This window comes from Callithrix jacchus, chromosome 17, assembly GCF_049354715.1.
Source record: "Callithrix jacchus isolate 240 chromosome 17, calJac240_pri, whole genome shotgun sequence".
Lineage (NCBI taxonomy): Eukaryota > Metazoa > Chordata > Mammalia > Primates > Cebidae > Callithrix > Callithrix jacchus.
Window position 1 is genome coordinate 43478646 of NC_133518.1, and position 23671 is coordinate 43502316.

General features: G+C 39.3%; 1 protein-coding gene across 1 annotated transcript in view; it reads right to left on the reverse strand.

The window, feature by feature from the left end:
- SLC25A36 (solute carrier family 25 member 36) overlaps window positions 1-20560 on the reverse strand; it is a 43014-nt gene extending 22454 nt beyond the window's left edge. The window contains exons 1-3 of the mRNA XM_003735051.6: window positions 20313-20560; window positions 9101-9265; window positions 5817-5894 (exon numbers count right to left, since the gene is read on the reverse strand). Coding sequence (XP_003735099.1) covers window positions 5817-5894; window positions 9101-9265; window positions 20313-20353 — 284 coding nt within the window. The 5' untranslated portion in view covers window positions 20354-20560. The remainder of the gene's footprint in view (window positions 1-5816; window positions 5895-9100; window positions 9266-20312) is intronic.
- Window positions 20561-23671: the final 3111 nt, after the last annotated feature.

The window sequence follows — 23671 nt, forward strand, 5'->3', positions numbered from 1 at the left end:
AGGGAGGAGACCTCAGCAACAGGGCAGCCTGCAGAAACAGGGCAGACCTCACACCAGCAGGGCAGAGCCTCGGCAGGCAAATAGTGACTAGACTGCCTCCTAGCTGGGCAGGACAGCACAACGGACATTCATAAAGAAAGCCCCAACCCCCCGAGACAGAGCATCTGAGAAGAAAAGGGTTTTTTTTATGAGTTCTGCTGCAGCAGAATTAAATGTAGCAGCCTAACAGCCCTGAATGAACAACAGAGCTCACAGCTCAGCACTTGAGCTCCTATAAAGTACAGACTGTCTCCTCAAGCAGCTCCCTGACCCCTCTATATCCAGAAGACTGACATTTGGCAGGCATCATTTTGGGGCAAAGATAGCAGAAAAAGAAACTGGTAGCATCCCTCCCTGTTCCGCAGCTGCTATAGGTGCACCCCAGACAAGCAGGGCCTGGAGTGGACCTCAGCAATCATACACTGGAGGGGCTAGACTAGTAGAGGGAAAACCAAGTAACAGAAATACTTCATCATCAACAATCTGGGTGTCCACTCAGAGACCCAATCGAAAAGTCAGCAACTACTCAGACGACAGGTAGGTAAATCCACAAAGATGAAAAGAAACCAGCGCAAAAAGGAGGGAAAGCACCCGAAACCAGAACACCTCGCCTCCTAGAAAGGACCAAAACTCCTCACCAGCAAGGGAACAAAGCTGGACGGAGAATGACTGTGAAAAAATGACGGAATTAAGACTTCAGAAGGTGGATAATGAGAAACTTTTGTGAGCTAAAAGAACATGTTTTAAATCAATGCAAAGAAACTAAGAACCTTGAAAAAAGATTTGAGGAAATGATAACAAGAATGGATAACTTAGAGAGGAATATGAATGAATTGAAGGAGCTGAAAAACACAATATGAGAACTTCGCAAAGCATGCACAAATTTCAATAGCCGAATTGACCAAGCAGAAGAAAGAGTATCAGAAGTCGAAGATCAACTCAATGAAATAAAATGAGAAACCAAGATCAGAGAAAAAAGCGCAAAAAGGAATGAACAAAGTCTCCAAGAAATGTGAGACTATGTGAAGAGACCTAACCTACGTTTGATAGGTGTACCAGAATGTGACGAAGAGAATGAATCCAAGCTGTAAAATACTCTTCAGGATATTATCCAGAAAAATTTCCCCCACCTAGCAAGGCAGGCCAACACTCAAATGCAGGAAATACAGAGAACACCACAAAGATATTCCGCAAGAAGAGCAACCCCAAGGCACATAATCGTCAGATTCAACAGGGTTGAAATAAAGAAGAAAATACTAAGGGCAGCCAGAGAGAAAGGTCGGGTCACCCAAAAAGGGAAGCCCATCAGACTCACAGCAGATCTCTCAGCAGAAACTCTACAAGCCAGAAGAGAGTGGGGGCCAATATTCAATATCCTTAAAGAAAAGAACTTTCAACCCAGAATTTCATATCCAGCCAAACTGAGCTTCATAAGTGAAGGTAAAATAAAATCCTTTGCGAACAAGCAAGTACTAAGAGATTTTGTCACCACCAGGCCTGCTTTACAAGAGCTCCTGAAAGAGGCACTACACATAGAAAGGAACAACCAGTACCAGCCATTCCAAAATCACACTAAATGCTAAAGAGCATCAACATAATGAAGAATCTACATCAACTAAACAGCCAGCTAGCATCAAAATGGCAGTATCAAATTCACACATAACAATATTAACCCTAAATGAAAATGGACTAAACGCACCAATCAAAAGACACAGACTGGCAAATTGGATAAACACCCAAAACCCATTGGTGTGCTGTATCCAGGAAACCCATCTCACATGCAAGGATACACAAAGGCTCAAAATAAAGGGATGGAGGAAGATTTACCAAGCAAATGGAGAGCAAAAAAAAGCAGGAGTTGCAATTCTCATCTCTGATAAAATAGACTTTAAAGCAACAAAGATCAAAAGAGACAAAGAAGGCTATTACATAATGGTAAAAGGATCGATACAACAAGAAAAGCTAATGATCCTAAACATATATGGACCCAATACAGGAGCACCCAGATACATAAGGCAAGTTCTTAATGACTTACAAAGAGACTTAGACTCCCACACAATAATAGTGGGAGACTTTAACACTCCACTGTCAATATTAGACAGATCAACCAAACAGAAAATCAACAAGGATATCCAGGGCTTGAACTCAGACCTGGAGCAAGCAAACATGATAGACATTTACAGAACTCTCCACCCCAAATCCACAGAATATACATTCTTCTCAGCACCACATCACACCTACTCTAAAATTGACCACATAATTGGAAGTAAAGCACTCTTCAGCAAATGCAAAACAACTGAAATCATAACAAACAGTCTCTCAGACCATAGTGCAATCAAGTTAGAACTCAAGAATTCAGAAACCAACCCAGAACCGCACAGCTTCATGGAAACTGAACAACTGGCTCTTGAATGTTGACTGGGTAAACAACGAAATGAAGGCAGAAATAAAGAAGTTCTTCGAAACCAATGAGAACGAAGACACAACATAGCAGAATCTCTGGGACACATTTAAAGCAGTCTCTAGAGGAAAATATATAGCAATAAGTGCCCATATGAGGAGAATGACACCCTATCATCAAAATTGAAAGAGCTAGAGGAGCAAGATCAAAAAAACTCAAAACCTAGCAGAAGAAAAGAAATAACTAAGATCAGAGCAGAACTGAAGGAGATAGAGACACAAAAAACCCTTCAAAAAATCAATAAATCCAAGAGCTGGTTTTTTGAAAAGATCAACAAAATAGACAAACCACTAGCCAGATTGATAAAAAAGAAAAGAGAGAACAACCAAATAGGTGCAATAAAAAATGATAAAGGGGAAATCACCACAGATTCCACAGAAATTCAAACCATCATCAGAGAATATTACAAACAACTCTATGCACATAAACTAGTAAACCTGGAAGAAATGGATAAATTCCTGGACTCCTGTGTCCTCCCAAGCCTAAACCAGGAGGAAGCTGAAACTATGAATAGACCAATAACAAGGTCAGAAGTCAAGGCAGCAATTAAGAGCCTACCACACAAAAAAAGCCCAGGTCCAGATGGGTTCATAGCCAAATTCTACCAGATACACAAAGAGGAGCTGGTACCATTCCTTCTGAAACTATTCCAAATAATCCAAAAAGAGGAAATACTTCCCAAATCATTTTATGAGACCAACATCATCCTGATACCAAAACCCGGCAGAGACCCAACAAGAAAAGAAAACTTCAGGCCAATATCCATGATGAACATAGATGCAAAAATCTTCAATAAAATATTGGCAAGCCGATTGCAACAGCAAATCAAAAAACTTATCCATCATGATCAAGTAGGATTCATCCCGGGAATGCAAGGATGGTTCAACAAACGCAAGTCTATAAACGTAATTCACCACATAAACAGAACCAAAAACAAAAACCACATGATAATCTCAATTGATGCAGAGAAGGCATTCGACAAAATTCAACAGCCCTTTATGCTAAAAACTCTCAGTAAACTCGGTATCGATGGAACGTATCTCAAAATAATAAAAGCTATTTGCGACAAACCAACAGCCAATATCATACTGAATGGGCAAAAACTGGAAGCATTCCCTTTGAAATCCGGCACTAGACAAGGATGCCCTCTCTCACCACTCCTATTCAATATAGTACTGGAAGTTCTAGCCACAGCAATCAGGCAAGAAAAAGAAATAAAGGGTATTCAAATAGGAAATGTGGAAGCCAAATTGTCTCTATTTGCAGACACCATGATAGTATATCTAGAAGACCCCATTGCCTCAGCCCAAAAACTCCTGAAACTGATAAGCAGCTTCAGCAAAGTCTCAGGATATAAAATCAATGTGCAAAAATCACAAGCATTCCTCTACACCAATAACAGACTTAAAGAAAGCCAAATCAAGAGCGAACTGCCATTCACAATTGCTACAAAAAGAATAAAATACCTAGGAATACAACTCACAAGGAACGTAAGGGACCTCTTCAAGGAAAACTACAAACCACTGCTCAACGAAATAAGAGAGGAGGACACAAACAGATGGAGAAACATTCCATGTTCATGGTTAGGAAGAATTAATATCGTGAAAATGGCTATACTGCCCAAAGTCATTTACAGAATCAATGCTATCCCCATCAAGCTACCATTGACTTTCTTCACAGAACTGGAAAAAACCACCGTGAACTTCATATGGAACCAAAAGAGAGCCCGCATAGCCAAGTCAATTCTAAGCAAAAAGAACACAGTGGGTGGCATCACACTACCGGATTTCAAACTATACTACAAGGCTACAGTAATCAAAACAGCATGGTACTGGTACCAAAACAGAGATATAGACCAATGGAACAAAAGAGAGGCATCAGAGGCAACACAACATATCTATATCCATACAATCTTTGATAAACCTGACAAAAACAAGCAATGGGGAAAGGATTCCCTGTTTAATAAATGGTGTTGGGAAAACTGGCTAGCCATGTGCAGAAAGCAGAAACTGGACCCCTTCCTGACACCTTACACTAAAATTAACTCCAGATGAATTAAAGACTTAAACATAAGACCTGACACCATAAAAACCCTAGAAGAAAATGTAGGCAAAACCATCCAGGACATAGGAGTAGGCAAGGACTTCATGAACAAAACACCAAAAGCATTGGCAACAAAAGCCAAAACAGACAAATGGGACCTAATCAAACTCCACAGCTTCTGCATGGCAAAAGAAACAGTCACTAGAGTGGATCGGCAACCAACAGAATGGGAAAAAATTTTTGCAGTTTACCGATCTGACAAAGGGCTGATATCCAGAATTTACAAAGAACTCAAACAGATTTACAGGAAAAAAACAAACAAGCCCATTCAAAAATGGGCAAAGGATATGAACAGACACTTTACAAAAGAAGACATATATGAGGCTAACAATCATATGAAAAAATGCTCATCATCACTAGTCATTAGAGAGATGCAAATCAAAACCACATTGAGATACCATCTCACGCCAGTTAGAATGGCGATCATTAAAAAATCTGGAGACAACAGATGCTGGAGAGGCTGTGGAGAAAAAGGAACACTTTTACACTGTTGGTGGGAGTGTAAATTAGTTCAACCACTGTGGAAGACAGTGTGGCGATTCCTCAAGGCCTTAGAAATAGAAATTCCATTTGACCCAGCAATCCCATTACTGGGTATATATCCAAAGGACTATAAATCGTTCTACTATAAGGACACATGCACACGAAATGTTCATTGCAGCACAGTTTACAATAGCCAAGACCTGGAACCAACCCAAATGCCCATTGATGATAGACTGGACTGGGAAAATGTGGCACATATACAGCATGGAATACTATGCAGCAATCAGAAATGATGAGTTCGTGTCGTTTGTAGGGACATGGATGAATCTGGAGAACATCATTCTCAGCAAACTGACACGAACAGAAAATGAAATACCGCATATTCTCACTCATAGGCATGTGATGAAAAATGAGAACACATGGATACAGGGAGGGGAGTACTAAACACTGGGGTCTATTGGGGGGAAAAGGGGAGGGCCAGCGGTGGGGGGAGTTGGGGAGGGATAGCCCGGGGAGAAATGCCAAATGTGGGTGAAGGGGAGAGTTGCCATGTGTGTACCTATGCAACTGTCTTGCATGTTCTGCACATGTACCCCAAAACCTAAAATGCAATACAAAATTAAAAAATAAATAAATAAATTTAACTGTATATGATTAAATCCAGATATGCTGAAACAAAAGAGACTGCCATAATCTGCTTAACTTTAAACATATTTTTTTTTTTTTTTACCTGGAAGGGGCTACCCCCACTAAATTGGGGCCTAATCCTCTAAACAAGGAACGAGGCCCTTCTTTTTCCAAGATCACCCTGAAAGAGAAAAAAATTATATTAGAAATACCCTTCAAAGTTTGGTAATTTATTTACTTTGCATGAATAAAGTTAGAGTCTAAATCTGGTATTTTGTATTATAATGTTACGCTTCTCTGGTGAGTTTTCCTTATTTATTAAAAATTTGTGGCCAGGTGCAGTGTCTAATGCCTGTAATTCCAGCACTTTGGGAGGCTGAGGCGGGCAGATTCCTTGAAGTCAGGAGTTAAAGACCAGCCTGGCCAACATGGTGAAACCTCGTTATTAATAAAAATACAGAAATTAGCTGGGCATCGTGGCGCATGCCTGTAATCACTATTTGGGAGGCTAAGGTAGAAGAATCGTTTGAACTCAGAAGGCAGAGGTTGCAGTGAGCTGAGATCACACCACTGCACTCCAGCCTGGGTGACAAAGGGAAATTCTGTCTCAAAAGAAAAAAAAAAAAACCACATTTTTTTTTTTATGACAACATAAATTGTTTTGTACTGATAATAGATTCACTAGTAATGATTTTTTTTAAAGTCTGTTTGGATTCTTCCCTGAAAGATTAAGACATATTGATAAAGACTTCTACATTATTTTCATGTGATCATGCTACTCTTATCTTTGATTTCCTTAATTTTACTATCTTTACCAGCAAGTTGAAAGCTTAGTAATAATAACTATACATCAGTTAGAAATGTAGTTCCTTCCTGGTTTTGAGGTCTTTTAATCAATATTGAACAATACTCCTTAGTACTGCAATATTACCTCATTCCCATTCCACTGAAATGCTGTAGCAGAATCTATCACCCTAATGTCCCTTAGGGTACTAGAATGGTTGGCCTGTTATTTCTCCTGCCACTCAGTTAACACCTGCTATACTAAGTACTTAATTGTTTATAACTAGAAAAAGTAAGTAGATAAAAAAAGAAGGTAAGGCCCCCGACATTGAGAAATTTGCTGTTCGGTTTTGGTAAAAAGAATTATAACGAAACAACTAAATTAACAGATCATATTAACAAGCAAATACTATACAACCTAGATACAAACATGCCCAGCAGAGAAAGGAATAGAGAGCCACGTCTAAGTCACAGAAGGCTTTCCTGGAGTAAGTTATGAAATGAAGTTTTGGCAATGAGAAGGAACAGAAAGTGAAGAATATTTTAATTCAGAGTTAACAGATTAGGCCAGGTAGTTCTCAAACATCTATCTGCTCAAGAGTGATCTCTTGAAGGGTAGTTGGGCCTAATGGTTAATTTAAGGCCTGAACTGAGTGGCCAGACTTCTCAGGTGTGAAGACCAATGTTGGTAACCGCTAACTCTAAGACAATGAAATAAGTTTTCTCTCATAGTTTCATCAGCAGTAAATAAAGAAGAACAGTACCTCCTTACTGGTTATCATTTACTGGGATTAAGTAAATTAATATATAAAGAGCTTAAAAGAGGGCCTGAAAAACTGAGGAATTAAAACACAGCCCAAAAGGATTCCTGAAGTTCCGGTGAAGAGAAGGCAAAACCACTGAAAAAGAGAATTTATAAGTATATTACAGAGGTCAAAAGAAGAATTTTAAGGAGAGGTAATCAGTGGTAGTAAATATCAAAATCATGATATTAAAATCCTTTTACTATTATAAATTAGATACAAGTATTTCTCTATTACTACGGCTTTTTTTTTTTTTTGAAATGGAGTCTCACTGTATCACAAAGGCTGGAGTGCAGTGGTGCAAACTTGGCTCACTGCAACCTCTGCTCCTGGGTTTAAGTGATTCTCCTGCCTCAGCCTCCTGAGTAGCTGGGATTACAGGTGTGTACCACCATGGCTGGCTTCTGTATTTTTAGTAGAGATGGGGTTTCACCACATTGGCCAGGTTTGTCTCAAGGTGATCCACCTGCTTCGGCCTCCCAAAGGGCTGGGATTACCACCCAGCATAAGCCACTGCATCCGGCCTAACTATGGCATTTCAATGCAAAACTGTTATTAATTTTATTCTACCTATTCATGTACTTATGTAAGCAAGTTTTAAAAAAGAAAAGGCTGATGAAATCTTTTTTTTGGTTTGTTTGTTTTTATTTATTTTTTATTTTTTTATTTTTTTGAGACAGAGTTTCGCTCTTGTTCCCCAGGCTAAAGTGCAATGGCGCAATCGCAACCTCCGCCTCCTGGGTTCAGGCTATTCTCCTGCCTCAGCCTCCCGAGTAGCTGGGATTACAGGCATGCGCCACCATGCCCAGCTAATTTTTTTTTGTATCTTTAGTAGAGATGGGGTTTCACCATATTGACCAGGATGGTCTCGTTCTCTTGACCTTATGATCCACCCGCCTCGGCCTCCCAAAGTGCTGGGATTACAGGCTTGACCCACCGCGCCCGGCCCTGATGAAATCTTTTAGTAACAAAGGTAAACACACAGAATGAGTTTATTTGTTACTACAAAACAAACACTACTGAGCTAAGTTCAAACAGTGAGCTGATAAGGCAGACACACAGGCATTCAATTATTTACAAGTATAAACATGCAAAACCTGATTTTAACAGTTTTCAAATTTCAAATCCAATTGCAACATAACAAAGTATGGGAAAATGTAAAAACAAATCTTTTTCAAACCATCGGGAAATGTTAAACAAATCCTGAATAGCATTAGAACTCTGCTGTAAGTCTCAGCTGTGTTTAGGTTACACAAAAATCACAGATTATCATTAATTGGATATACTTACTTGTGAGAGTTCTTGGAACATTAAAAACATACACAAAAGGAGTTAGCATTAAACATCATCACATTTCCAAAGTAAATGAATAATCCAAAATAAAATACTTATAATAGCCTTAGAAAAAAAATTCACTGGATAAATGTAGAAATACTCTAAAAACAGGCTGGGCGAGGTGGTTTACACCTGTAATCCTAGTATTTTGGGAGGCCGAGGCAGGCGGATTATCTGAGATTGGGAGTTCAAAACCGGCCTGACCAATATGGGTGAAATTCTGTCTCAATTAAAAATACAAAAAAGAAATATTCTAAATACAAATGACTTGGAAATAAAATTACATTTTATATTATCTAATTGTTCTCCATTAGGGATTATCGTTCCTTACGAGTATAATTCAGAGTAACTTCTGTAATTAGTTTATAAAGAACCTTTTTAAATGTGGCAGAATATAAGTAAACAAGCATCTAAAAATCACTTAGGCAAACAAACTAAAAAAGACTCATGAATAGTATGCTCTCACTTTAGGCAATGAAGAGGTCCAGGAGACATTACTCGGTTGACACTGGCTCCAGCCATGGTGTTCAGCTGAACTTCAGAAATATAAAGTGTCACAGAAGATGACTGCAGTCGTGTTTTTACAACTTCCAGTGGACATGTCAGAATAGCCCCCACTGTACCACCACATCTAAAAATAAAAGAAAGGGACAAAGCTTATCTACTTAATTCTTAAGTTAGTACATATATGTCCAGAACTGCAATTCACATGGATATCTGGAGCTTTGCCAACATACTAAAATTTATAATTTTTAATGTTCTATGACTAAACAAATTTTTAAGTTTTCACTATTTGATTACATAAAACACCTTCAGTAACTAAAATGAATATAGCTTAGTAACTATCTGGCAAGAGTAACTGCTGAAGTCTTCAATTGATAGGAGCTGTTACTAGGTACAAAAGGCTTTTATTTTTTAACATTAAAAAATTATCCCCTTCATGAAGCAGACATTTTTATGATATTCTAGAAAACGCAAAATGAGAGGAAAAGAAATGACATCAGTGGTTTCCAAGGGGTAGGAGAGAGGGAAGAAAGTGACTGCAAGGGGCATGGGGGAATTCTTCGAATAATGAAAAATGTTCAATATCTTTTTTTTTTTTTTTTTTGAGATAGAGTCTTGCTCTGTCATCAAGGCTGGAATGCAGTAGCATGAGCATAGCTCACTGTAGCCTTGAACTCCTGGGTTCAAGCAGTCCTCTTGCTTCAGCCTCCCTAAGTGGTCAAAGACATGAGCCATCATGACACAGTATACTTGGAGTATAAGCAATGCAGAACTCAGAAGAACCTGTGGATTGGTTCATACAATATTCACACTACAACAGTGATCCATTTATGGCAAACCATAATAATTTCAATTTGGCTTTGCCTGATTTCTTTTTAACTGTTTAGTGTATTTACTTTCTAAATTTATTGAACATAAAACCTAATAGGCCCAAAATCTGTAATAAACATGTACTTGTTTTGATTTTATATTCTGTAAAACCTAAGAAAGAGTATTCTTAAATATGAATTACTTCTAAAAAATGTATTCAATGAACTGAATTATTTCCATAATTAAAGCAATGTGAGCACATAAAACCATGATTCCTACTCAGTCATTCCTGGTTCCAAGAAAATAAATACTATACAACGAAAACAAAACAAGAACAGGTAAAAACAATACTTATGCCTTGCATGCTTGTTGTAAAGATGATATAACCCACATAAAGTATTTTGTAAAGTGGCACATAAAAAGTGCTCAATAAATATTAGCTCTGTAATTATGTCTCCATTACTGATAATAGTAACTATGAAATTTTATAATATAAGTATTATAAATATTTTGTGGCCAGACCAACAGACAAGGTAAATACTATGATAACTTAAAAACCACTTCAGCAAGAAAAATACATGAGAATCGAAACTGGTCAGGCATGACGGTGCATGCCTGTAATCCCAACCTTTCAGAGGCTGAGGTGATGGATCACTGGAGTTCAGGAGTTTGAGAGTAGCCTAGGCAACACAGTGAGACCCCGTCGAAGAAAGGAAAGGAAAAAGGAAAGAAAAGAAGAGAAAGAGGGGAGGAGGGGAGGAGAGGAGAAAGAGCCAGGTACAGTGGCACACACCTGTAATCCCAGCTACTTGGGAGGCCAAGGTAAGAGGATTGCTTACACCTGGCAGGTCAAGGCTTTAGCGAGCGGTGATTGCACTACTGCACTCCCACATAGGCAACAGAGTGAGACCCTGTCTCAAAAAAAATTTTTTTTTAATAAAAAAACAAAACCAAACAAAAGTCCAGGCACAGTGGCTCACACCCGTCATGTTAACACTTTGGGAGGCCAAGGAAGGTAGATCCCTTGACGTTAGGAGTTAGAGACCAGCCTGGCCAACATGGTAAAACCCTGTCTCTACTGAAAAAACATATATATAAAAAAATTAGCCGGGCACGGTGGTGCATGCCTGTAATCATAGCTATTTGGGAGGGTGCCGTGGGGGAAGTCAAGATTGTAGCACTGTACACTCCAGCCTGGGCAACAGAGTGAGACTCTGACTCAATAAATGAATAGACAGACAGACAGATAGTACAGAGGTGGGGGTGGCATAAGTGGGTATATGCACAAGCACTTAGGTTGTCCTGAAGTATTTTACATTATAGAATGCAACAGATGTATGGTATAGGGGTGACACTCTGGCATTTCTCTTGCTGCAACTTAAAAATAATTACTGTACATACTGGAAAGCAGAATTGATGTAGAGAACAAAACTGTTGCTTCAATAAAGATGGGATGAACTACATTAGATTTATCTTCTTTCCATGTCGAAAACCTCACTGTCTAAGGGAATATGCCAGAAGAACAGAGAGCCCCAGAGAAATCGGCAGCTGCAAGTTTTCAAACAATAAGGCCAACAGGAAAGACAACTTAATAAAGAGGAAGAAAGGCATGCAGAGGGAAATACCAAAAAGCAGCAGAGGTTTGCCCTGCAGAATTGCTATGAGGCCTAATGACTAAGGGCAAAGAACTGAAAACAGCAGGACTGGCTGCTGTCACAGGCTGCATGGCAAAGGTAGGATGCCCAGTCTCTATGCCTTTTACACACACACACACACACACACACACACACACACACACACACAGAGAGATACATGCTGGATAAAACTATATTCCTGGGCAGAAAGCTAATTCTCTGAAGTACACAAACTCAACATTTCTGAGCTCAGGTTTAGCCGGGACAAAGGATGTAAAAACAACCCACACCAAGATGCACTACTGCAATCTTTCAAGGACTTCAGCAACTTCCAGAATGAAAAAAGGTCACATAACAGAGGAAAAGTGACCCGATTAGCATCAGACTTCTTGACAACTACAGATTACTTACCCTAAAATTCTACACTAAACCAAACTATATATCTGGGAAAAAGAAGCATTCAAGAAATTGCCTACTGTATACCCTTTTCTTATATAGCTAACTAAAAGATATATTCCATGAATTAAGAGAGTAAACTAAAAGAAGATGGCGGGAAAGTCGGGGAGGGAATCAAATGTAGGAACAGACTAACCCAAGAAAGAGAAAGAAGCCCTAAGATGATAGCCAAATGTCAGACCTGGAGAAAAACAAAACAATCAAGATAGAATTAGGATGACAGAATTCAGTGGGACAAAAATCTCTAGGAAAAATGAAAACAAATGTTCGAGTACTCACATAACTAAGCAAAAGTTTTTAAACGGAGGCAATTACTAACTTCAGGGGCAGCGTGGGGTGGGGAGGAATGAAGTTATTCAAGAAAGAAAAGGTCAACATAATGGACAATTTAGCTCTGCAGTGAACAGTATTTGTATTGTCACAATAAGGTAAGCACTAACTACTGATTTAACAAAACCTGCATCAAATTATATATTGACAGGATGTAAAGAAAGGGGAAACAGAGAGTGGTACAATATAACTAAATCCTCATCTACCCGACGGAAAGATGATGTACAATATATTAACTTGAAAACCAAGAAAAAGCAAGAGAGTAAAAACAGTGGAGTGGAAGCAGGCACTCATTACTGGTCTTCCCTCTGATCAGTGATGTGGATGACATCAGTGGTAAGGTGTGGCCAATGTAATTTGCTATTAATAACACAGTTCAAGGATAGCTGCTTTACTAGGTTTAAAAAGTTACAAATCAAAGTTATTTCTATAAAACAGTCACTCATTTGTTCTATATGCTTTCTTGATTAGCAAAGAATTCCAAAGAGAGAATAGTTACTGTAGCAGAAGGGCGTAAGTTCATTACTCTGAACATCAAAAATCCAGAAAGGAGAGTTTCTTGGTTATGAATCTAGTAACACTGTTAAATGTCACTATACTTCTAGTATATCCAGATTAGAAATAACTACATGTTCTTTATGTTCGTAGTGAAACTACCTGGATTAATGCTCATTTAAAGTTTTATAGGTAAACGTCTTTTATCTTAAAGATATGAGAAGGCCAAGATGGCTTGGTGAGTCAAATAATCATATAGCTATGTATTGATTTTATAAAATACTTAAAATTGTTTAATATGGTTATCACTGAAGAATTTTCACTAAGTGAATATGAATAGCAAGCATATGAATTTCAGCCTTCGTACCCAGTCATCAATCTCTAGGACAGGTACATAGACACAAAACTCCATCAACTAGATAGTCCTAAGCTGCTGAGGCACTAGATCTGGCTCCCCCGGCTTTAAAAGGACTTTTACTAGCCATAGTTGGAAAAAATCCAAGGCACTTCTGGATACTGCTTAGGAAAGGGTGTGTCATGGAAAAGAACTAGGATACCAAGACGTGACTTTTAGATATATGTCCTCAATATTAACCTCTTGAGCATGCATGGATCATAGACAGACAAACAAAGTATTTTCAGATAAGGTCCACAATGCTTGTATGTGCACATTATTTAAAAAGGTACTTTATAATTCATTTTGTTAACTTTAAGCAGTGTTTTATAAAGCAAGATGACTAGGTTAAAATATTTTATTTTTCTGCCTGCTGTGATCCACTTAGGGCATTAGTCAAATTAAGAAATATCAATCACTGAAGATGAGGTTTCTTTAAAATGTCAGCCAAACCTAAGGAGTTTTTCAATCTTAAAACTTGTAGATTGGGCCAGGTGCGGTGGCTTACACCTGTAATCCCAGCACTTTGGGAGGCCGAGGTGGGTCAATCACCTGTGGTCAGGAGGTCTGGCCAACATGGTGAAACTCCATCTCTACTAAAAATACAAAAAATTAGGTGGGCATAGTGGTGGCCGCCTGTAATCCCAGCTACTCAGGAGGCTGAGGCAGGAGAATTGTTCGAACCTGGGAGGCAGAGGATGCAGTGAGCCAAGATCATAGCACTGCACTCCAGCCTGGGCAACAAGAGCAAAATTCCATCTCAAAACAAAACAAAAAATACCATGTAGACTGTCCCTGAAATTCTATGCAAATCATTAAGGAAGTCTTACCAAAAATTGTTTCTCTGATAGTACATTTGTGTAAGTATTTTCTCTGAAGCTTTAGTGTTTAGACAAGAAACAATACAAGTTTTTGAAATGAGGATGGACATCTATATACCTGAAAGACTAACTTATGAAAAGTCAACTATGCGTGGTTGAGAGTAAAACAGCTTTCTGTAAGCACAGGAAGTGTTTCTGATGCAGAAAAAAATTAACAGGTTATTCTTATTTTGAATGATAAGGCAAAATCAAGACTAGTAATTCTGAAAATTTTATCCAACTTACATAAACATGGAAGCATGGAGACAAGCCACCCAAGATGCAGCTGTATATATGCTTGGCTATTAGAGTCTTTTTTTGTTTTTGTAAAACTATGTACAGTGTAACCGAGACTGGTTTAAAAAAAAAAAACCAGAAACAGAACTCTCCGTACAAATAAGTCTTGAAAGAAAGACCAAGGCCTTTGTTGGGGGCCCCAAACTGCTTATTATTTTAAGGAAAAATAGTAAGACAGCAGACTGAGGAATAAAAAAAATATCCACTATAGGAACAAAATAGGCTCAGGGAATGTGGTAGATTTAGTACAAAAGTAAATTCCCCCTATCAAATTTCCCCCTTTCTTTGCTACCCTTTATAGCAAACCTTAAAACTGTCTATTTGTTGTCTTTAATTTCTCTCCTACTCCAATCAGACTTTTACTCCCCGACTCTGGAAATTACTAATCAAAGTCACCAAAGGTCCTCAACTAAATTCAATGGTTAACAGCTTTCAGACATCTTAAATGACAGTAACATTTGATAGTTGATCACTTACTTCTTTCTAGATATTTGCTTCATTTGGATTTCAGGATACCATGTATTTTCTTGGTCACTATGAAGTCTACCTGGCTGGTTCCTCCTCTTCTCCTGATCTCTTTTATTGATGTCCCCAGATGGTAGTTCGTGGTCCTTTCTTCTTCTCTGTATTCACTCCCTTAGTGATCTTAACTAGGCTCATGGCACCACATATGTTCCAATGACTACTAAATGTATATTTCTAGTCCAATCCTCTTTCCTATACTCCAGACTAGTATATCCAATCACTTAAACTATCAGCTTCTTGACCTCTCTACTTCTCAAACTTACCATGTCTAAAAGAGAACTTCTGATCTCCCCTTGTGCCAACTCTGTTCCATCTGCAACCTTGTGTATCTCTGTTGAAAGCAATTTCACCCTTCTAGGTGCCCAAACTAAAAACCCGGAGTTTTTCTTGACTCTTCTTTTTCTCACACTCTGCAATCAGTATGTCAAAAATCTTATTATCTTCACATTCCAAAGTCTAACCAGGATTCAACCACTTCTCACAATGTCTATTGCCTCCAACCTAGTCTGAATCACATTATGACTCAAGTGGATTATTGAAACAGCCAAATCAACTCCCCACTTCTGCCCCTGCACCATGCATAGTCTAAGAGACCAATTAGCCTTTAAAAATTCAACGATGACTCCTCCCATCTCAACAGAAAAGGTCAAAATTTATTAAAGGCCTAAAAAGGCTCTACCATTCTGGTCATACCTGCCTCATGATCTCACTCTTACTGGGGCTAGTTCCTTCTGTATAGCTAATTCCCTCCCTTCCAAGTCTTTGCTCAAATGTCATCTTCCCAGTAAGATTCTTCATCATTCTATTTAGCACTAGAGTGCCCTCTCACCATAGCCCTTTGAGGTGCACCACTTTTTTCCCCTATAGCACTTAACATTTACTAGTGAATGTACTAGTAAAGAGTACTTCACTAGAAAGCGAAAAGTAATGATAACATTTACAAGTCAGTCCCTTTTTAGATAATTGTCAATATTCTTCAATACTATATTAAAACTGGACAAGTGGTAGGTTCTTAAAGGTTAGTTGCAATGTAGAATCTGAACTATACCAGCAAACTTTTTGTACTGTTATATTAAAATCCACTGGTCTATTTAAAAATCTGAATGACTCCTTTAGCCATGCCTGACTCTATGACATCATATATATATGTGTGTGTGTGTATACATACATATATATATATATATATATATGTGTGTGTGTGTCATTTGAAAAATACTGGTTCATTGGGTTTGCAGGTCTTCCAATACATTTTATTACACAGTATTAAAAAACTTACATTTACTTATTATCACCATCTCATTAGAAACATGCTTAGTTATTGGAAGGCTGTCATCCTGAGGGAGAGGGGTCAATTCAAAAATTATAATTTCAGTTTGAAAACTAGAATTTTATCATTGGTAACAAATGCTATGAGTGGTTTTCCTTAAAAAGGCTTACTTCCTTCAGTTTTTGAGACAATGTCTGCTAAATACAGAAGTCTGAGTAATCAGTCTATTAATTGTTCTTATAAGTAGAATGGGTCTCCATGAAAAAGAGAAGCTAGTGCAGCCTGCAATTGAAACAATGCAGAACCACACTTCAGCATGCAGAATTACGTTATGCCTATTTCCCATTTTGTCACACAGAATATTAAATAGCGTATTCAAAGGTTGCAATTTAATTAAATTAGTAATTTTTACCCCTTCAAGAGCATTCTTTAAGTGAAACTGGCCTTTTTGGTTTTTTTAATTGCAAGTACCTGAAGGTGAAATGACTACAGTCTGGTGCCACTGCCTTGATGCATGCTAAGGCATCAGCAGTTTTACCCATCATTGCTTGTGCACCATCAGGACAAATGTCAACATATTTGTTCAAATAATGTCTTAGTATTTTTATGAAAATAGTTTAAACTCTCAGACCACAAGAAGGGTCTCAAGAACACCCAAGAGTCCCTGACCCCAAATGCTGTGCTACACTAATCCATTTACAGAAAAATGGTAGCTGCTGTGCTATACTTATCTATTTACAGAAAAAAGGTTTCTCTGAGAATATTCTCCAACAGGACAAGAAACTTCCCTTAGTTTTGCAATCTATTAGTAAGAATGACAGAATGCATTTTTAGAAGGAAAAAAGGGGAGGATGATGTCTGACTGTTTGTCTCCTCCAAAATTCATAAGATGAAATCCTACACACATCCCAAGGTGAGTAGATACTTTGGAGGTGATTGGGTCATGAGACTATAGCCCTGACATTTGGAATTAGTACCCTTGTAAGGTACTATCTGCCTCTGTAGATACCAGAGATCTTGGCTAGCCTCTCCTACTACATGAGGACACAGCAAGAGAGTGTCTTCTATGAGGAAGTAGACCATCATCAGACAAAGAACCTGTTAGTACCTTAATTTTGAACTTTGCAGCCTTCAGGACTGTTAGAAATGTTTGCTATTATAAGCCACCAGTTTTTGGTATTTTGTAATAGCAGCTTAAACAGAGCAAGACAGAGGAAAAAGAGAGGTAGTAAAAATTAAGGAAATGGGACTAATAAAAATATGGACAGAGTGAAATGGAAATAAACCACATGAATTAAACTTTTAAGTATTCTACTTCTGTCCTGATCTTCAATAAAACCGGTGAAATAATTTAACAACAAATACCATTCACTATACCAAAATGGGCGTTTCTTACTGAATAAATAATAAATGAATGAGCTCTAGGATATAAAAATAGACAGTTCTTAGATAATCTTTGATTTTACTTAGTACATATATTATCTCTCTGTAATAGAAGCTACAAAGAAAAAACTTCATCCACTTAAAGTCTGAAGGCATACAGCTCCTATTTGAGACGATCTCTCCCTCAAATAGAAAAAAATGAGCTGCCTCTGTAGATATATGCAGCTGATACAACTAGACAATGTATCATTCTATCAAAGTATTTATTTAAAATACATTTCATATTGCTTTCACCTCTATATACAGACATACAGTATTAGAGGTACAGCTAAAATTAAATCATATATATATATATATTTTTTTTTACAGGCTGCTGTGATATGCTTCCGTAACTCAATTAACCTAACCCCTGACCTTACAAACTCTGAATATTAACTCTGGCAAAAGCATAATGGGATCAAAGGGTGTCTTAAACAAAGCACGAGATATGCATGTGAGTATTTAACCCAGAACCAAGGTCCAGTGCTGGTGTTTCAAATGTTGCGGCTTTAACAATACAGCTACTAGGCTATTAGAAATCTGGGATTCTGATAAATATATTTGAATATTACAATTTTACTTATCAGAAAAACAACTCAAAGCCTCCATATTCTGATAACCCTTGCCTAAGATTAAATACCATGTGAAATGTTACTCTTGGTTCTTTTAAAATATAATGGACTTTCTTTATAAAGGTGCGTTTTACAGAACCCACTTATGTAACCACATATAAAAATAAAATTGAGATGCAAAGCAAGAGAAATTACATGGCTGAGCACCTCTCTTGTATCAGATCCTACATACCAATCTCATTTAATACCCTAAATAAACTACATGAGCTAGACTGGGGAGGGGGAGGGGGATGGAGCACCTAACCTGTGTGTTTAGATGCTACAAAGACCTCCCATTCCTGTTCTTAAAAAAAAAAAGCTAACCAGAAAACCTATATTTACATGTTTTTATAACAAAACCATGATCCTAATCCAAAGTGAGAAATTGTTAGCAATCAAGCTAACATTTATTTCAAATATAAGTGTGCCCCATTTTAAACAAAACTTGATATATGAATCCTGAACGCAGAGTAACAGAAATGTTAGGAGCGAGAGACGGGCTTTAGAGATCCTATAATATGACCTTCTAATTTTATAGATGAAGTAATCAAAATAAAAGTGTCCATTTTTCATCCAAATTACAATAGTGCTAGACGACATCTGTGGTCTCCTCGTTTCAGGTGATACAGATCTAATTACAATTATTTGCATGGCATCTTTACTTTTCAAGAGCATCTACACAACTACAAACTTAAAAACATGTTTTTAACTTGCCTGATTATTGGCAGTAAACACGGCAGAAATATGGAAAGCAAAGTGCCTAAACTGGGTCTCAAAGATTAACAGAAAGATACTGCTTTTATGCCAGAACAGTGCCTGGCCCGTAACTGATGAGCAGTAATATTTGGTGAATGACAGTGTGCCAACCTAAAAAAAGTATTGCCATCATTGGTTCAATAGAGTTCCTATGTGCAACTCAAAGCAATACGTCGTGAATAGAACTGCATATGTATTTCATATTCTTAAAAGTGATCAATCTAAAAACTGTAGGATTTAAGAAGATTCTGGGAAGAGTCTTAGTATAATTCACCGAAGCCATTTTTGATAAGAAAACTCGTTATAATCTTCCAAATAAGTAATTCTTAAAATTGCTATGATTCTCCAAATAACTTGGAACAAATCTAAATACGTGGCTAAATGGGCAGCTCTAGTACTCATGCTGGCAATCAGGGAACTAAGACTTTAGGCTTTGTCCTAATCTTGCACACACATAGTAACTATTAACACTATCGTCAAAAAATTTGACCTCTCCACTCCTACTTTCTCCTAAGCAGCAGAAAAGCAAGGGTATACAAAAAAGGTGGTTTTCTCGAAAGGAATCTGACCCCAAAGTCACTGCAAAGCTTTGCACCCCATTCACCACCTGGAAAAGCTCGGGCAAGAAATTTTTCAAAGGATAGAAACACCTTATAGCAATCACCCGGCAATACCAAAGCCTTTCCCGCTAGAGCCGGTAGCCCCGCTATAACCCATCCTGCAGAGCCGAGCCCGGAAATGAGCGGCCCGCGGTCCGAGGTGGAGCGTGAGTGACGTGCGGAGGCCCGTGCGCGCGCGGCACGGAGCAAAGGCTGAAGAGGCCCCGGCGCCCATTTTGTCCTCGGCCTCCGCACTTTCCGCCCCGTTCCCTTTGGGCCATGCAACCTACACGAACTCGGAGCCAGGCTCCTCAAAGCGACCCTGCATCCCCGACATCCGCTAGACTGCGGCATGTGGCCGGGTCCAGCGGCAGCTGGGGTATCAAGCATCGACCCCAGCCCTGCCCGCGTCTACTCAGCCGCAGGGATTCCGCCCCCGCCACACCCGCCCCGCGGGCCCAAAGCCTCACTCCTGGCCTGGGTTTCATGCCTCAACCCTCCTCGCCCAGGCCTCACTCTCTCGCCCTCGAGCCCGGGCCTCACCCACTCGCTTCCCAGAATCGGAGTCCCCCCTTGCTACCCACCGGCTGGGCTGCTCCCCGCCCAGGCCGCGCCCCGCCCGCCCCCATCCCCAGCCTGGAGCCCCCTCCTCCCTCTCGCCCGCGTCTCGGGTCCCAGCACCTTCAGACCCAGTACGCACGCCCCGCCTGGACCTTACCCTCCGGCAAACAGATGCACCAGCGTGTCCCTCTGGCTCATTCTCTCTCCCGCATGTCCTTCGGGCGCTGAGGCGGGACGCGGATCTGGCCGCCCGCTGCGGCCAGCGGCTTCGGTCCTGGACTGGAGACGCACAGCGCCCCGGGGACTGCGAGGAGAGCTGGCCGAGACGCGGCTGCCGAGAGCAACCGGCGCAGCTCTCCCCGCGGCGCTCCAGCCACGCCGCAGCCTGCCTCAGCTCCGTGTCCTAGAGCTGCGCGACGCAACGCTGCGTAGGGTGGGCGGGGTTGGGGGGGGGGCTGGAATGACTATTTGATGGCTCCCGACATAAACAGAGGTTACCATTGGTCTTAGCGTCGTGACGTCACGCACTCGGCAGGGCTCTTTCACGTGATCCCTTTGGGATTTTTCAATGAAAGAGGCCGCGAGGCGTGGCCCGAGCGCGTGCAGAGAAGAGTGGTAGGTCACCCTGCCCTGGCACCTGAGACCAGGGCGACCCCCTGGCCCGAGCGAACAAGCCAGTCACGACTGCGCGCTCCTGAACCGGGGATGGGGAAAAACCGCCTTGGTTTCAGGTTCACGGGCGGATTTACTTTGAAAAAATTGGATTTATGACCCAGCAATTCCCCTGGTGTCTATCTCAGAGTAACACTCCCACAATGCATAAAAAGGCTTGTGCTCGGATACTCCTGTACAGGCTCACAAACAGTACAGAATTATGAACAATGCTTGTAGTTGAAGAAAATTGAACAGTGGGGGAATGAAGAAATAAAACATGGAATATTCCGACTACGGAAGATTATGCAATCGTGACAAGGGATGAGGTGAATCCATATGGCAAAAAATCTCCTGAGGTGTAATAAGTAAAAAAGGCAAGTAGAATTAAAACACTTCGATTTATTTTTTAAAGAATAAAGTAAAAGTTCATGGAAAATGGAATTAAAAGATAAAATTTAATTTGTGTTAAAATAATAAAAATTTATGTTGTGCAACATAAACTCCATCAAGTTAAAGACACTTTAAGTGATGATACCAGCTATTTAGTACATCTGTAAAGAATTGAGGGTTCTGGGACTTTAACCATAAAAATGCAGGCTTTTTAACATTATTAACTGGAGAAGAGTGGGTGCCATTTACAGATTTTTCAAGTTTAGGGAACAAAAATATGTCAGAAGGAGCCAGGTCAGAAATAATTTCCTATGGAAACTTCTGGAAAATTGCCCTTATTTACAGAGAGGAATGAGCAGGAACATTGTCCTAGTGGAGGACTCTGCAGTGAAGATTTCCTGGGTGTTTTTCTGCTAAAACTTTGGTTAACTTTCTCCCATGATAAGCAGATGCTATTGTTCTTCTGCCCTCCAGAAAGTCAACAGACAAAATACCTTGAGCATTCCAAAAATGCCTGCTATGACTTCGGCTCTTGACCAGTCCACTTTTGATTTGACTGGACCACTTGCACCTCTTGGTAGCTACTGCTTTGATTGTGCTTTGTCTTCAGGATCATACTGAGAAAGCTATGTTTGATCTCCTGTTAAAATTCTTCAAAGACATGCTTCAACATCTTGATCCCCTTGTTTACAATTTCCATTGAAAGCTCTGCTCTTATCTTCAGCTGAGCTAGGTGCAACAATTTTGCACCCATCACATGGAACATTTGCTTAACTTCAGTTTTTCAGTGAGAATTGTGTAAGCAGAACCGCTTGAGATGTCTATGGTATTGCCTGGTTGTTTGTGCTGTCAACTGTTAGTCCTCTTCAATTGAGGCACACACAAGATTACTCTTTTCCTCAAAAATCGATATGGATGGTCTACCACTGCAGGCTTCTTCAACATTATCTCATTCCTTCTGCAAACAAGTTATTCATTTGTAAACTTCAGATTTCTTTGGGGGAATTTTCCCCATCAAAATTGTAAAGCATCCTTGATTTCACCATTCTTCCACCCAACCTTAACCATAAATGTGATGTTTGTTCTTGCTTCAATTCATGCTGCTCTGATGGGGCTATTTTCAAGCCGATGTCTTATCCTTTTTTGTGTCTCAAACTAGATCTTGTTCAGATATGTTACAAGTGCATATGAATTTTTGGTACCAAAAAAGTTTGAAATTCATGCATAGTTTTTTTTTTTTAGTTAGGGGAAAATATTTATATAAATTTAAATTTACATATGTTCCATGTCTTCTCTTGTTAACTGAAAAGAGTAAAAAATGTTCTGAGATTTTCTTTGTTATTACCAGTTCCTTTTGTTGTTATTATTATACTTTAAGTTCTGGGATACCTGTGCAGAACGTGCAGGTTTGTTACATCAGTGTACATGTGCCATGGTGGTTTGCTGAATCAATCAACCTGTCATCTACATTAGGTATTTCTCCTATTGCTATCCCTCCCCTTGCCCCCCACCCCCTGACAGCTCCTGTGTGTGTGATGTTCCCCTGCCTGTGTCCATGTGTTCTTATTGTTCAACTCCTGATTATGAATGAGAACATGCAGTGTTTGGTCTTCTGTTCTTGTGTTAGTTTGCTGAGAATGATGGTTTCCAGCTTTATCCATGTCCCTTCTTTTGTCCTGAATGGTATTGCCTAGGTTTTCTTCTAGGGTTTTTATGATTTTAGGTCTTGTATTTAAATCTTTACCCCATCTTGAGTTAATTTTTGTATAAGGTGTAAGGAAGGGGTCCAGTTTCAGTTTTCTGCATGTGGCTAGCCAGTTTCCACAATACCATTTATCAAATAAGAAATTATTTCCCCATTCCTTGTTTTTGTCAGGTTTCTCAAAGATTAGATGGTTATAGATATGTAGTGTTATTTCTGAGGCCTCTGTTCTGTTCCATTGGCCTATATTTCTGTTTTGGTACCAGTACCATGCTATTTTGCTTATTGTAGCCTTGAACTATAGTTTGAAGTCAGGTAGCGTGATGCCTCCACCTTTATTCTTTTTGCTTGGGATTGTCTTGGCTATACAAACTCTTTTTTTGGTCCCATGTGAAATTTAAAGTAGTTATTTCTAATTATTTGAAGAAAGTCAATGTAACTTGATGGGGGTAGCACTGAATCTATAAATTACTTCGGGCAGATGGCAATTTTCATGATATTGATTATTCCTATCCATGAGTATGCAATGTTTTTCCATTTGTTTGTGTCCTCTCTTATTTCCTTGAGCAGTGATTTGTAGTTCTCTTTGAAGAGGTCCTTCACATCCCTTGTGAGTTGTATTCCTAGGTATTTTATTCTCTTTGTACTAATTTTGAATAGGAGTTCACTCATGATGTGGCTCTCTGTTTGTCTATTATTGATGTATAGTAATGCTTGTGATTTTTGCACATTGATTTTGTATCCTGAGACTTTGTTGAAGTTGCTTATCA